The 14,789-nt window shown below is 41.1% G+C and overlaps 1 protein-coding gene across 1 annotated transcript; it reads left to right on the top strand.

The window, feature by feature from the left end:
- The first annotated feature begins 69 nt into the window (after positions 1-69).
- EFCAB14 (EF-hand calcium binding domain 14) lies at positions 70-14,486 on the top strand. The gene is made up of 11 exons (XM_026033828.1): positions 70-251; positions 357-509; positions 3,799-3,944; positions 6,254-6,352; positions 8,721-8,831; positions 9,611-9,691; positions 10,490-10,681; positions 11,334-11,411; positions 12,774-12,885; positions 13,259-13,387; positions 14,160-14,486. The coding sequence occupies exons 1-11, from the start codon at positions 80-82 to the stop codon at positions 14,330-14,332; spliced, it is 1,446 nt and encodes a 481-aa protein (XP_025889613.1). The 5' UTR covers positions 70-79; the 3' UTR covers positions 14,333-14,486.
- Positions 14,487-14,789: the final 303 nt, after the last annotated feature.

Here is a 14,789-nt window from a genome sequence, read left to right as displayed (position 1 = left end):
GGCGGCGGCGGCGGGCGCGGGCTCGGGCGGGGGGGAGCAGCAGCCGCCGGCCGCGCCGCCGCCCACGCCGCACAAGAGGATGAAGAAGCGCAAGGAGCTCAACGCGCTCATCGGCCTCGACGGGCGCCGCAAGAAGCCCGCCAAGAAGGGCTCGGGCCACCGGCTGCTGCGCACCGAGCCGCCCGCCTCCGACTCCGAGTCGAGCTCCGAGGAGGACGAGTTCGCGGCGGCCTCCGCGTGCGGGACCCGCGCCCCGGGCCCCGCGCCGCGAGCGGCCCCCGCCAGCCCCGCGGCGCCCGGGACTCCGTGGGTGCTGCTGGATATTCCCAACGCCCTGTTTGCGTCTCTCTTTCCCCCCAGGGGAGAATACCTGCGGTGCTGCAGGGTCTGCTACCCGCTGTGCGCCTTTGTCATCCTTGCTGCTTGCGTGGTCGCCTGCGTTGGCCTCGTCTGGATGCAGGTGGCTCTCAAGGAAGACCTGGACGCGCTAAAGGAAAAGTTTAGAACGAGTGAGTATCGCCGAACTGCAGCGCTTCGCTCTTGCGAAGTTGCCTGTGTGCTTATTTGTATCATGGAAATACTGAGCAGATGAAGTCCCCCTGACTCGAAGAGTTCCCCAAGATAAATAATATTATCTTGGGGCACATGTCTCAGGGAGGCTGGAGGATCTCGGGCGGGTGTCTGTGTGTTTCCGTGCCTGTCCGTGCTTCCTGAGAGGAGTAGCAACACTGGGCCAGCTGGGCCTGAGGTGGCTTGCAGGAACTCCCATAAATTCCAGACTTTCCCTTGGGAATGCTCCTTTCTGAAGGGAGCATTTCCCTACTGAAAAGGTACTAGTTGTTCGTGTAAAAATAGTCTACTGAATCTTGCTGCTTCACTGCAAAGTTAATGGAAAATATTCAGCCTTGTCTTGAGCTGTTTTAAAGACTTCTAATACTTCTGCATGCATAGCTGTAATTTAAACGCTGCTACGATATTGCATTTTTTTCTGTACATCTTCTTAATGAAGTCTAACTTGCAGTGACCCACTTTTGTTTAACTTTTGTCTAGTGTGTTCCACATGTGGTGCAGAATTTACATGAAGCTTTCTACTTGCTGGCCTTGGGTTTCTCTGTGCAGGTTGGATGTCAGGACTGTAACTCCACCTGTAGTGCTGAGTATAACAAACAAACAGTAAAATTTGCATGTAATGTGCACTTGGTTCTCTGTTACTCACCTCTGGAGAGAGATGTTTTGGTGTGCCTTATTTTAGTGCTATTTAAAATTGTGTGTTTTATAAATGTGGGGGCAAGTGGAAGGGAATGGAGCGGAAGGTAGCGAGGCTGGGGCTTCTCTGGCCTCATCAAGAAAGTTAACTTGCTCAAGAAAGTTAACTTGTTCAGTCCTACCCAAGGAGCATCATTGCTGGCTGCAGCTTTTGTCCTGTAAGTTTACTTAGAATTTTTGTTCTCTAGACTTGAAAAAAAATAGCCTTAAAAATATGTCCAAAGCCCTTGAAATTGATTTTAAAAATATGAGGAATTAGGGCTGAGGGTGAAGAGGAGGCATGATTTGCTTGTTCTAGAATATAACGTCGAAGGAGTGTGTTTAGATGTCCTTCGCTGTTGGTGCCCGAGGCGTCCTGCTCAGGGGCATAGTGCTCGTGAGAGCAATGAGTAACTGGTGACTGATCCGCCTGCCAAGGTGGAACCTCCTGGCTGGTGAGAGGTGTGGGAAAGCCCTGCTGGTAGATGTGCCTTTACACTCAGCAATACCCGCTCCTGAGGAGTTAGTTCTGCCTAGAAGCCACCAGTTTGGGAAAACACTTTCAGTTACAGGCGCTGCCTTGTGCCTCTGGCTGCCCTGAACTGCTCTGCTCTTCATTAGCAGGCTTTGCTAGCTGTTGGTCTTCACGCTGGTCTGCTTAAAGCAAGAGCATGTACTGGCAGAAAGAGTTTTGCATGATGGTGTTAGTTGGCCACAGTGTAGTTAAGCTGCATCATTCCTGTTCTACACAGACCTCTCTGTTAGAGTGTTCGAGCTTACTGGCCAGCAGTTACAAATGTGTTTGTCTTCTTAAGAGCAATGACAAAAAAACAGTGCACTTAATCCTTCAGATAGTGAATAGTCCTGTATCTCCCTGTCACTAATAGTGTCAGAATGTGGAATCACATTGAGACATGGCATTAAACGAGAGAAAAACAACCAACTCGTACATCAAGAATAACCTGGTTCCAAAGTGTAACCTCCTACTTCAGGGAAGCGGATGGGTGGAGGGAGAGATTAAGGTGCCCAGATCAATCTGTCCTATGGGAGGTTTCGGTAAATGTCATCTTCTCAATCTTCATCTAAAGTCTTTCTTCACAGGAACAATTTACCTTGGTAGTATTTCTTTGTATTCTCCTATGCTTAGAACAAGTCAAGTATGGCATGAGAACTTTATTTATTTGTTCTTATGTAAGACTTCTTTGTGTCTGGTAGTACAGATAGAGGGAGAAAAATTACTGTAGTGTTTCCATTCAGGTTTTAGAAGTGTTGCTCAGAAAGTGTTTGATAATGCACCTTCTAAGTACAGTAGGAAACTGAGTAGTTTATTGAAATCTAAAGTGAGCACAGTAAGTTCGGCCTCATAGAAGATGTTTTGTATACAAAGCTCTGAAATCTGTGGAGAAGCCACCAGATTCAGTATGAACTGCTTGTGTGAAGGTACACAAATGCAAAATCACCTCTCAGTCTGTTTCAGCTAAAATGGAACTTGTTAATCATCTCTTCAAGGTCACACTTGCCAGAAATGTTATTTGGCTTTTGAGCTATCAATACCTAGAATTGTCTTGCAGAATTTGCTTAATTAAAAGTCAAATGTGTGTTTTGAAGGTACATGTTCCTATTAATGTATTTACGGGAATCAACAAGCCTAAAGCACCCCTAAAGTCATTCTCCTTTGACCTATGGATCACACAGGGATGCTTGTGCAGGCAGCTGCCAGCTGTGTATAGTGCAGGTCCTGCTGCTCTCGGTGCTCTGGGAAGCAGCAGGGTGTTCTGGAGCACTCCAGCTCTCCGTGGTCACGTTGGAGTTGCAGGTTTGGAGAACCTGTCATCTCCATCTCCAGACCTTTGCTGACCCGTTTCCTCCCAGGCCCTGGGGTTTGGCATTGCCTAATAGCACCTGCAACTAAACAGCTTTGTCACTGCTGACCTGGAAGAGCTGCATTGTTGAGGCTTGCCTAAATTGTCTTGAGCCATGTTTCCCAACTGAAGTCGTGTGAACTGACTTTATTTCCAAGGACCTTGTATACTGATTCCTTTTGCTAACAGGCTTCACTATGTAAGCTTCTGCAGTATTCTCTGAAAGTAATTTAGTTGTATTTGTTTCATGGGAGAACTGTAATCACCTTAATCTGTTTGGAATTCACTTTATGCTCAACAGCCCCTTTGTAGGCTTGAAAAGAACATAAAGGTTTCACTTGACAGGCTGCACTGGGACTGTTGGCAGTTCTTATTTATAATTCTGTTACTATTCCATGTCTATCTGAGAAAGTAATACAGAATCAACGTAGCTGGTGAGGGTTACCAGAATGACAATACTATCATATGTAACTTGCAAAGTGTTATATTTAGTGTGGTCTCTACAAATATTAATGCTTCTTAGACCAAAAAACAGATCCTGTTCCAAAGAAACATCTTCGGAACAGGCAGTGAACTGTCATAGGCTGTGTTGTCTTTGATTGTTGTAGATATGTAGATGCTGTTGCTTGTGAAGTTTGAGTTCATTGCCTTTTCAGAATTTAGTTGGGCTTCTTTTTTCTTATTTGTTTAGTGGAATCTAATCAGAAGACATCATTCCAGGAAATTCCTAAACTGAATGAAGATTTGCTGCAGAAGCAAAAGCAGCTAGAACAAATTGAGACCGGAGAGCTAGGACTAAACAAAATTTGGATAAACATTACAGAGATCAATAAACAGGTGAGAGGAATCATTATCTGATTTTGAAAAAGTCCAGGTACTCGCTTCAAATTTACTTGTTTATATAAAATATAAACCTGCTAACAAACTTGAGCACTGTTTTCATCAAGTGTGGGGCTGAGCTGTTCTCTAAGGACTTCTGCAAACATGTGCTAAGCTTTACTTTTGAATTAAAAATGGGATTTTAGTCTCACTATTATTAACAAAACAAAAAAAAAAGGTAGAACATCTGGTTGCACTGGGCCCTGATTACAAAGAGGAGAAATTAAGCAACTTGGGAGAAGGCTTAAGGCAGAGTTTAAAGGAACCTCTCGGCTTTACAGTACTTCCTGATGAGATGTTTGACATTTCAGCTCTGAGGAGAGTGTCTGCAAACACTTTTCATGAGTATGGAAAGAAGTTGCACTTCTTTCCGACTATGAAAGAATCGGACTATGGAAGCTCACAGTGCTGGAAATGAAATACTGATGCTTTGGGTATCCGAATTGTGTTAATGCATACTCGGAATCTAAGCTGGAAGGAAGGATGTTGCCAGCAGGTTGAGGGAAGGAGTTCTTCCCTTCTGCCCAGCCCTGGTGATGGTGGGGCTGGTGCTGGCCTCCCCAGTGCAGGAGAGATCCTGGACTCCTGGAGTGAGCCCAGCCAAGGCCAGGAAGGTGGTTAAGGGATTAGAGCATATGAGAGCGTTTTCATTTGAGAAAAGGCTGGGATTGTTTTGCCTAGAGAAGGCAAGACTTGATGGAGGAATGAGGAAGGAGATTTTATCAGTGCACGTTAGTATCTGAAGTGAAGACACAAAGAAAATGGAGCCAGATTCTTTAGACTGCCTCAATTTAAAGAGAGGAAGGACTGCCCAGTGTCAGAGGGTTGCACGGAGTGATCTGCAAAGGTCCCTTCTAACCTCAGCTGTGCTGTGAGCTGGTCTAAGTCTTAGCTGTTTTTACTGGGATGGAACTAATCCACCTAACAAAGCTATTTCCTCAGATGGGCTGTTTGTTCATGCTTCAAGTTGAACATCCAGCAAGATTCTTCTTGAAGTCCTTTCCTTGGAGAGTAAAAGTTTGGAGCTGGGGACTGTCAGTAGTGTCAGGAGTGGGGGAGGGATATGAGAAAAAAGCGACAAAACTAACCTAAAAAAGGAAAACACACAGCCGAATAAACCCTGCCTGCTGTTGGGGCTTTGTCTTGAAATCTAAAGAGTATTTAGCTGCAAGAGTATTTAAGAGTATTTTACGTATTTTCAGTACAGGCGTGATTAGGTGTTTAATGGAGCACACAAATACATTTGAAAACTTGATTGCAAGCTGCTGTTTTGTTTTGTATGTGACAATATGTGCTCTCCACAGATATTTATGTGCTTAGTAGGACTTTCAATATGCTATTGTCTGCACCTGGATGTTAAAGTCACTTGGCGCATGGTTCTTGCAGGCTCTCAAGTTTCTTCAAGTTCTGGTTACAGTCTGAGCCAGCTTTTATGAGGGACGAAACTTAGTTACTATTTTCTGTGAGTTTTTGGGATGCTCTGTTGGGAATTGAGTTCAGCCAATATTCACAGCTGTGGAACTAGAGATACTACAAGCCAGCTAGCCCAGGTTGGCCTGTTGTAAAACAATTCCTCAGCTTGGGAAACAACTGCCGCATCCCCAATGAAAGTGAATTTTGTCTGTTCTGTTTCGGGGCTGTCAAATGTGAGAAGAAATACCTCTCCATTTATTTCAATTACTGATGGCTGCAAACCGATCTCAGTGATAGCTTTAGCAAGTAATGGCCAACTTGTAGCTGCTTCTAATTTAATTGGCAGTCCTCTTGATTGGAATTGATAACGTGCCATCTGCGTAAAATAGCTGACAGATGTTGAGCTCGTCCATTATAGGGAGTTTCTTGCTTTTCCACTTCTGTTGCAAAGAGTTTGAATGATCCATGCACTTTGTCTGCCCTTTACCCGGACAGAGAAGCTGCATGGTATTTGTTTGTTAAGCAGGTGTGATTGCCAAATGGATGATGTGTTTGTTTTAAAGATGTTGCACTCTTTAAATTTTTCTTGGGTAACAGCTTACACAATGGTGCTCCCTATTGCAGAAGCTCTTCCTTTTCCCCTTTTGTTTTTTTATTCAGTTTTGAGGAAGACAAAAATAAACATGCTCCAGTGGTAAGAGATGGAACTGTTTGCTTACAGAGACAAAGGTGTTTAGTGTATGCATGTTTTTTTCTTGTATCTTTTGTTTCTATGCTACCAGTTAAGCCGCTTTTGTTGGGAAGGTCAGAATCAGAATTCCTGACTAATTCTAAATATTCCTCTTTGGTTTTAGGTATCACTATTGACCTCAACAGTAAATCATCTCAAAACCAGTATCAAGTCTGCTTCCGATTTGATTATTCTTCCTGTCACTGTAGAGAAACTCCAGAAGGCAAGTAATGCACGTGTGCCTCTGTAAATGCATCCTGTAGCACCAAGCTGCAGGTGGGCTGTTTGCAACCTTGAGTTCCTGTGTGAAATATTTGTTTCTCTCTTAGTTTTGCTTTTCATATATTTTGTGTAATCCTATGATAACTTATGGCAGATAGACAACTCAAAGCTCTTGGTTCTCCCTTTCTGGAGATGTGTGTGTTTCTGATTGTACAGTGTTGTCACATCTTCATCTTGGAGGTGATCTTTCTAATTGATTTCCTTCAAAATTTCTCATCCTCCCAGAAAGTCGACCTGTAGCTTAGTAATTCCTAATGTGGATAGGTATTTTCTTTAGGTTTTGATATTTTCTTTGCTTATTTTGATATTTTGTTTGCTTATTTTAACAGAAATGGACACAGGTTGGTTTTTGGAAAGTGTTCTGAACTTGAGCAGTTCAGTCCCCTGTCTGACTCTGTTATCCTGAATAATGCTGAAGTCTCCCTGAAATTGGGAGTAGTGTGCCTGTGATCTTGCTTGGCATTCTAGTATTCAGCATGTGCACAGTAAAGATAACTATAACGTGTCTAGGGAATACAGTGGAAATCAGAATATCAGCTTTGCGTGTCTCTATATTAACAGTTGTCAGACATATTCCCCTAAACTTAGTATACATAGTACAAAGTACGTAGTACAAATAGTACAAAGCAGTCTTGGGGCCAGTAAGTTTCAGCATGCAGTGATCTGCTAAGTAGGCTGTATTTCTTGTTAAGATAAGTCCATCTTTGGTCGCATTTCACAGAAATTGAAGACCCTGAATACAGTGTTAGAAAATTTGCGTTATTTTTAGTCTCTGCTGTTGAGACTACAGCACGGTGTGTGGTGTTTCCATTCAGTGATACTGTCTTGCATGTGCATGGGAAGGTTGATGTAATAAAAACTCATCTGGAATCTTTCCAGGAAGTATAGGATGAGGTATTGAGCACAGGAAAACTGCTCAGGGTTTCAACCCAGCAATTAAACTTGAAGTTTTGTGTTAACCAAAGTAATAGGTTTCAAAGACTCGAGCTTCTTTTTGACTTCTGGTGGTTTGTCCCGCAATGCCTCGGATCACAGGGGAATGTCCGAGGGTGGAGGTGGTAGCCTGGCTATTGATAATCCCAGGGAGAATGTCTTGCTCAACTGCATACTGCATCCAGCTGTCTTTGCAGTCCCCTACCTCTTTTGAAGAGACGGCTGCTACTGTTGAAACTGGGCTTTCACAAGCCTTCCCTGCAGAGAAGATTCCTGAAAATAGGAGCTGGTATGAGAGTCCTGAAGTATTGCTGAGAGTCTTGGCCTGGCACAGACACCAGGGTCTCAAAATAGTGACAGCTGCTAAAGGCTTCCTGATGGCACGGAGATTGTGTGTTGAACTAGTGCCTGGGCTTGCAGAAGATGGAGCTGGAGGAAGATGTGCAGGTGTCATTAAATATGTTCTGGGCAGGTAGAGAGTCTCTGAGAGTGTTCTGAAACCCTATGGACGTGAGAGGGTCACAGCAAGACTGGATTTTATGTGGGTTGTTTGCTCTAATGAGAATCCAGCATTTAAAAAAAAAAAAAAAAAAAGGGAGGGGGATAAGAAGCACAGGGGTGTTATAAATTAATTAAAACATTAATTTATATGAACTTGTTCATGGTTGTCTTAGTTGACAGAATCCATCTATGCTGGGTGCCATGTGGCCATCTAATAAACTGCAGCATTTCAGAATAGTTTCTAAAGTAAAAGGCAGAAAGGAGGATGAAAATGTGTGAAGACAAGAAGATGCAGTAGCCCAGGGAAAGGAGGCAATTCATTATGACTGTAGATGCCAATTTTGAGGGATAGAGGTGACTTTCCTGATTTTTCACAGTAGCTCTTTCATTTAAAAAAAAGTCAATAGTTGCTTGAAATCCAATCAACAATCTTTGGGAGAAGAGCGATGTGTCGGTTTTAGAGAATGTTAAGGCAGGATAAATGAATGTTGACATCATATTTAATACAAATATTGCCTGTAGAGAGGGGATAAACTATCTTTGTGTCAGCATTTTTAATTAATGAATGTGTGTAGTATTTTGGGAATAGCAAACACACCGTTTTGGCTATCTAGTGAAAAGATGTGTGTTTATATTTATACACATGCATTCACTCACTCTGAAGGTATAAAGAGTGTTTGTTCATTTTGGGGACCTGAGCTGTGACGGGTATCACTTGCAGTTTTTCATGCAAAGGAAGCTCTGAATATTCCACCTCAATCGCCTGTTTCTCTGGTGATCCGGCTACAGCTTTGTTAATTAAAGTATTGTTTTTAACTGACTGAAGCTTTGAGGTGGAGGAGCACAGAGGTTTTCTGTCTACTTCTTTCTTCCAGACTGTGGCAAACATAGGTAGCACATTAACCAGCGTTTCTCATGATGTTGAAAATATGCAGACAGCAATTGAAGAGTACAAGAAATCCATAGAAGCACTCCAGAATGATGTGGTAAGAAAATGTGCTTATTTAAGCCTCCATCTTTAAGGCTTATCTGTCTAATTAGAATGTGGCATCTGCTAAAAGGTACCAAGTATGTCCTGGAGCCAAGAATCACTGACCCCTTGCAATTTTCAGGATGCAAATTTGTTGCTTCCCCCTATGCAGATGTGGAGCTCTTTGTGGTGCAGGGTGCTGCTTATGGTAACTGTCCACACTGCCTGAATGGTAGGGGATGGTGATGATGTGCAGGGATAGTTTGTGGACCTTCTGGTAGAATTAAGGGTCTGAGCAAGGAAGAAATTAGTGACAGTCATTAACAGAAGCTACTGACTTCTGCCACTTAGGGTAGAATTATTTAGAGGGGATAGAGTTAGGAAAAAAGATTTTTTTCAGTTAAGCCATTCTATGGGATTATTTAAAGAATATTTGCAGATAAAAATTGCGTTTATCAGCAATGTTATAAAGCTTGATTGAGTTGGTACGTCTGCAGTGAATGCTGCAAAGTGTAGATATGACCGTATGTACCGTAAAAGCTATGTATTATAGAACTTCATTAAAGGGGAAAAGCTAATTTGGGGGTTGTTTATTTAAAAAATGCTTTAGATAGTAGATATTTGAAGGAGAAAAATCACTCTTCACTGTATTCTCTTTAGTTAAAATATTGCCTGCATTGCAAATGTGAGCTCAGTAGCTGTAGCAACACACCCTGAGGTATGACCTGCCTGATCTTAAAAGCTTAGTGTTTTGTTACAGATATTTGGTACATAACTTTCTGCTCCTTTCATTAGAAGGAATTAAAGCAGATGCCTTCGCTTCCTTCCATCGGTACACCAAGCACTCAGATAAATCAGACAGAAAACTGCAAACAGGTATTTTTCCTCCTTGCATAAGGAATATTGGTACAAGTACTGCTAATGCCAAAGCTTTGTGTTTTGATAAATTATAGTGTCCAAAAAAAGTAGTTTTGTCAAGACCAAGTACCAGTAACATTATTCAAAGCCAAGTGCAGGATTATTGTAGTTTGTTCCTCTGTATGTCTAAGTATGACAGCATCCTAGTGTGGAATTCCTTTTTGTGTGCTTTAACTGGGTGAGGAGTAGGAGGACAGCAGTGCCTATCAAACAGGTCGTAGATGTATTTTACTCATGTAAATGGCAGTGTTATAAATGGCTTCATGTCCAGTAGGGTTTATGGTAGGTATTTGCTGATCTAAGTAAATCTGGGAGTGGCATATGTTGAGTCACCCTCAGTGTAAGAAGGCACATAAAGCAGGACTTGAGGAAAAGAAAAAGACCGAGAGTGGTTAGCTGGAGTGCCTTGGAATGAAGTATGGTGCATTGATAATATGTTTAATATAATCATTATTTTTCCTCAAAAGTGAATTTCTTACCATAAACACTGCACGTGCTTCTTTGGGCAACAGAGTAATTTGTACAGTTGCTAACGAAGCTTGACCTGGAAAAGCAGATGAATGGGCTTTGTGTGTTGTCTGTTGGCACAGTTGATTGACCACAGTAGCAGCGAAGAGGTTAGCCCTGAGGAAAATCTCAGCTTCAGACTTTGAAAGCTGAAGTCTGCCTGATTTAACTGGGTCAGTCATTATCTTGTTAACAGCAAGAATGTTGCAGCAGTTGAGTAAACTCACGTGTCCTGGTTTTATATTTCAGGAAAGCCAGTCCCTGCATGCAGCTTTGGAGGAGCTAAACAATACTGTAGTGACGTACCAAAAGTTGAATGATATAAAGCTTCTAAATGTGGATTCTACCATTGGTAATCTAAGCCAGAGGGTTACGCTGTTGGAAAGCTCTCTGGCTGCTGTGAATAAGCAGGACAAAAGAGGCAACTTGTTTAGCAGTGTGGTAAGTATTTGCTGTCTATGGGTATCTACTCAAGCAAGTAATCTGAATATTTCTCATATGATAAATATGTAGCTTTTCAAAGCTAACTTGAAAAAAAAATCTCAAAGTGAAACTTGAGAGGGTTAGTCTTTTGTTTTAAAAGGCTGGAAGCTGCTTTATTGGTTTAAAAACTAGTAGCAACATTAGGAAACTCCCTGAAAGTCATTTTGTCCCTGAAGTTAACAGAAAAATGTGCAAAACACTGCAAAGTTTAAGACTTAGGCAACTGCTTAATGGGAGAGGATTCACACACCTGTTGAACTATGCTGAGGAAAGGCATTTTGACACAGAGTCTGTTAAACTCAGTGAGAAGATAGATGGGCCTCTGGATTATTCAGCAATCAGTACTTAAATGCTCAAAAAGGATTTAAATATGCGTTTGGATCCTTCCAGTGCTTTCTGTATGGGACTAGTCTCTGAAAATGCATTTTGTATGTCTAACAAGAAAAACGTTGATGTTGCTGTGATAAACTATATAGCCAAGTCTTTCACTGTATTTTTTTTCTAGTTTGCATTTGTTCTGTTTTGTTTCTACATCATGCCTGCCCATATTGAAGGAAAACACTTTACAGCAAGCAAGTGAATAAACTCTGCTGTCCTTTTTTTCCTGCAGGAGAATGATGCAACTACCTCTCTAAATGTGGAAAATGAAGATCAACTCAATGGAACTCATTCAGATAAAGAATTGAAGGTAAGGGGAAAATCTCCTGGATTAGTAGACCCTGCCATTGTCTTTATAATTGTTTTAAATGGGAATTAATTGGGGAGCAGATTGTTAAAAACTGGCTTCGCCTGTTTAAGTACAAAGGGCAATTTGTCTGCTCTTTTGTGAGCAGGAAGTGATTTACAGTGGAAGACAAGTTGAGAGATTAAAGGCTTGTTATTGTGAGCCTATGGAATATTGATCCCATACTTGTTTGTACAAGGTGACATAGCAGAACACTGTAATATCCTTCCAAACAGCTGAAGGAGCCTTAAGACCATGGCCTGATGAAATGGGAGACTTTGGCAGCCAACTCGTCTTGAATTCCCATTGCTGTGCTCTTGGGCTTGCCCAGCTGCTGTGGAGTCGCACTGAAAATGGTGCTTAGGAGATTATTCATATTAAAAAAATCACTTTTGGGGGAAGGTTATGCTCATCCTTTATGTCATGCAGGACAAGGGAAAGCATGAAAGGGTGAGGGCAAGGAACTGAAGGAGACAGTGCTGCCCAAATGTGCCCAGCCCTTCTTTGTCCTCTAGGCTTGCAGCCAGGAGCTAGTGGCTAGAATTCGACTTAGAGAAACTTTGTACAGGTGGAGCTTAGGAATCAGTGAAGACCTTCTCTCAGTACTGATATAATGACTTGCTGTGAGCAAGTTTAATACACTAATTGAATGGCAAAGTCTTGGGCTGGGAATAAGAAGTGGTGGTAGTAGTGAAGTTGGCTTTGGTGTTCGGGAAAGATGGCAGGTGAGTGAACTGGTTGCACTAGCAGTTCTGGAGTTAAATTAACATGACTATGTAAATAAGCCAAGTTCAGAGAGCTTTGGGAGTTCTTGGCTCAAACTATAATTTGGAACCCACTCAGAGAATCAGCAAAAGATCAGTCTGGATAGAGAATATAGTAGGTTTACTTTGGGAATGTGGTAGCGCCTACATCAATGTATTTAGTTTTGCAGGCAAACATTCGTAGCAACTATGTAATTCAGTTAACGTTTTGAAAGCTCATTCCATTTACTTTAATGTTGATGGATTTATTAGGATTTTTCAGAATCCTAATAAAATTTCACAATCTCATGTATATGCAAAAGACAGTAAATCTTTAGAATTTGCTGAACCTTTTCAGGTTGAGGTTCTGATTCTGTTTTCTTACAGACATATGAACTTGTTCTTTCTGTAGTGTGCTGGTGAGATTTTTGCTGTTTTTTTTTATCTTTTTGATCCTGTTAGTTATTTAATACTTGATCAACCTGGAAATTAGAAGGGCATCAAAAAGTACAAACATTCCTAAAATGAATTCTTTCTGATTTATATGAAGGGTTCTTAAGAAAAATATTCTCTGCATATACAGGAAACAAGAATTAGAGATTCTCAGGTATTAAAACTAAAAGAGGAACTTCAGATGATCAGTGCTCTCTCAAGCAAGTCAGAAAATGACAGATCGGTTGAGGCGTCAAGGAATGGTAAGAACCAAATGTAATCGTAATCCCTAAAGCTGAGGTTTATTATGAAAGTCAAAGCATATGTAGTGAAGGTAAATAATTCAAAATGTTTTCTCAAGAATTTGCTGAGGATTCATTCATTTAAAGTGGTGGGAATGTAGTGCTTCTAAAACTGAGAACTAAGTAGTTTGAAGATGACTTTATGTGTGCATAGTAGGATTCACATGATAAAGACTAGGTAACATACTGCAGTATTCCTCAACATTTTCACACCATTCTTACCCCATGTAGTGTTGTGTCTGTAATGCAAAGCTGCTTAATGTTACTGGCTTTTTGTCTCTGTTACTCTAATTCCATGGAACTAGTAAGACTAATAGAAACTGTTTTTCAGCAGTTGGAAGTAGTACGAGTGCTACAACAAAGCCCACAGATCTTCCAAAGCTGATTTTGAGGTCAGCAGATGCCAACACAGAGAACCCACAGCTGAGACATCTGTCCTTACCAGGAGTGTCGAGCATACAAGGTTTGTCCTTTCTAGGCTGACCTTTTCTTTCCTTAGTAGTTTGGGTAAGAGTTTAGGAGGAGGTAAGTGCATGGGGAGTTATGGTAATGTGTCAGTACAGATATTTTTTGAGAAGGATAGTGTTGTGAAGGAGGAGGGGAGGAAATGGACCCTAGCCTGTGAAATAAATTAGAATGTAAAGATGAGTGTGCACTAAGGTGAATTTTAACTGTTCCTAGTACAGAACTATTGTGCCAAGTGTAAAAGCAACGATTGGAGGCACAATTAAGAGTTGAATTAGTGCTGAAGGAAAATGAAGTAGGTGTGGGTGTGTGGTAGCTTCTTTTTAGAGAGAGAACTGCCTGGAATGAATGGCTTCTGGATCTTGCTGTTCAGCCTTTTCAGCTACTAAAAGGGCAATGCTTTGCACCAGGAAATGAATAGACACTTTCCCCTTTACATGATCTGCTCTGTTGGTATGGCAACAGTCACTCAGAGCTTGCTTTTGTGGGAGACAACTGCATCTTTATGCAGTTAGTGGTTATAGAGTGGGCTCTTAGTTGTAGGCTTGAAACAGGGATTGTTTTTCTAGAATTGCTGTAATTTAATACAAAAATCTTGGTGCTTTTTCTCCTGAACTTTTACTTGCAGCTTGAGACAACATAGAAGGAAAGCTACGTACTTGGGGATGCTTTATATAACTTAACACATAAAGCAGTAAAACTGAAAGAGTAGCATACAGGATATTCTTGAGTGGTTCAAAATTACTTTTAAGTTATTATTCTCTTTGCAGATCTTCAGAATTTGTTTGAAAAGGCTGATGATGCTGATGGAAAACTATCCTATGAAGATCTTCAAAAGCTACTTGGTTTTACAGTCCAAGATTTGCAGAGCTTTAAGGAATTTGATACAGATGGAGATGAGAAATACTCATTACAAGAACTGAGATTAGCTTTAGGTGTATAGAGTATATATTTAGAAATGTAATACTGATGGATGCTACTGTAGCTAAAGGAAGCTAAAGGATATGAAAACATTGTTGCACTTTCCCTTTTTTTTTTTTTGAGCTAAATTGCAGTGCACATTTCCACTCCTTCATTTGTGTTTGTTAAAAAAGAAATTTACTAATTTAAAGTAGATAGGATATAATATTGGGATTGTGTCAAAATCCAGAAACATCCCAAACTTGCTAGAAACTTTTTCCGGTCACTTTTCCTTTCCAAAGGAGCTCTTGCTTTTAATTTAAAATATGTACATATAAAAATAAACCCATGGTTTTATATTTCACTGAAATTTGCCTTAAATTAGAGAGCTGCACTTTATGTAGAGCAGAAAGAAATCTGTCTTGTAAAGATGGGCTTTTTCTGCTTGTAAATATTTGAAATAGAGTAAATTATGCATATTTAAGGAGAAGTTTCTTTTG

This window comes from Nothoprocta perdicaria, unplaced genomic scaffold (genome assembly GCF_003342845.1).
Source record: "Nothoprocta perdicaria isolate Ctin4 unplaced genomic scaffold, notPer1 scaffold_0, whole genome shotgun sequence".
NCBI classification, from domain to species: Eukaryota; Metazoa; Chordata; class Aves; order Tinamiformes; family Tinamidae; genus Nothoprocta; species Nothoprocta perdicaria.
The sequence above is the reverse complement of the archived record's forward strand: the minus strand, read 5'-3'. Positions and strand labels throughout refer to the sequence as shown.

Excerpts from the sequence above, each read along its gene's own strand:
- EFCAB14 (XM_026033828.1), top strand. The coding sequence starts at position 80 with ATGAAGAAGCGCAAGGAGCTCAACGCGCTCATCGGCCTCGACGGGCGC. Across the intron at positions 252-356 it reads CTCCGCGTGCGGGACCCGCG|CCAGGGGAGAATACCTGCGG; the intron begins CCCCGGGCCCCG and ends CTCTCTTTCCCC. Across the intron at positions 13,388-14,159 it reads AGGAGTGTCGAGCATACAAG|ATCTTCAGAATTTGTTTGAA; the intron begins GTTTGTCCTTTC and ends TTCTCTTTGCAG.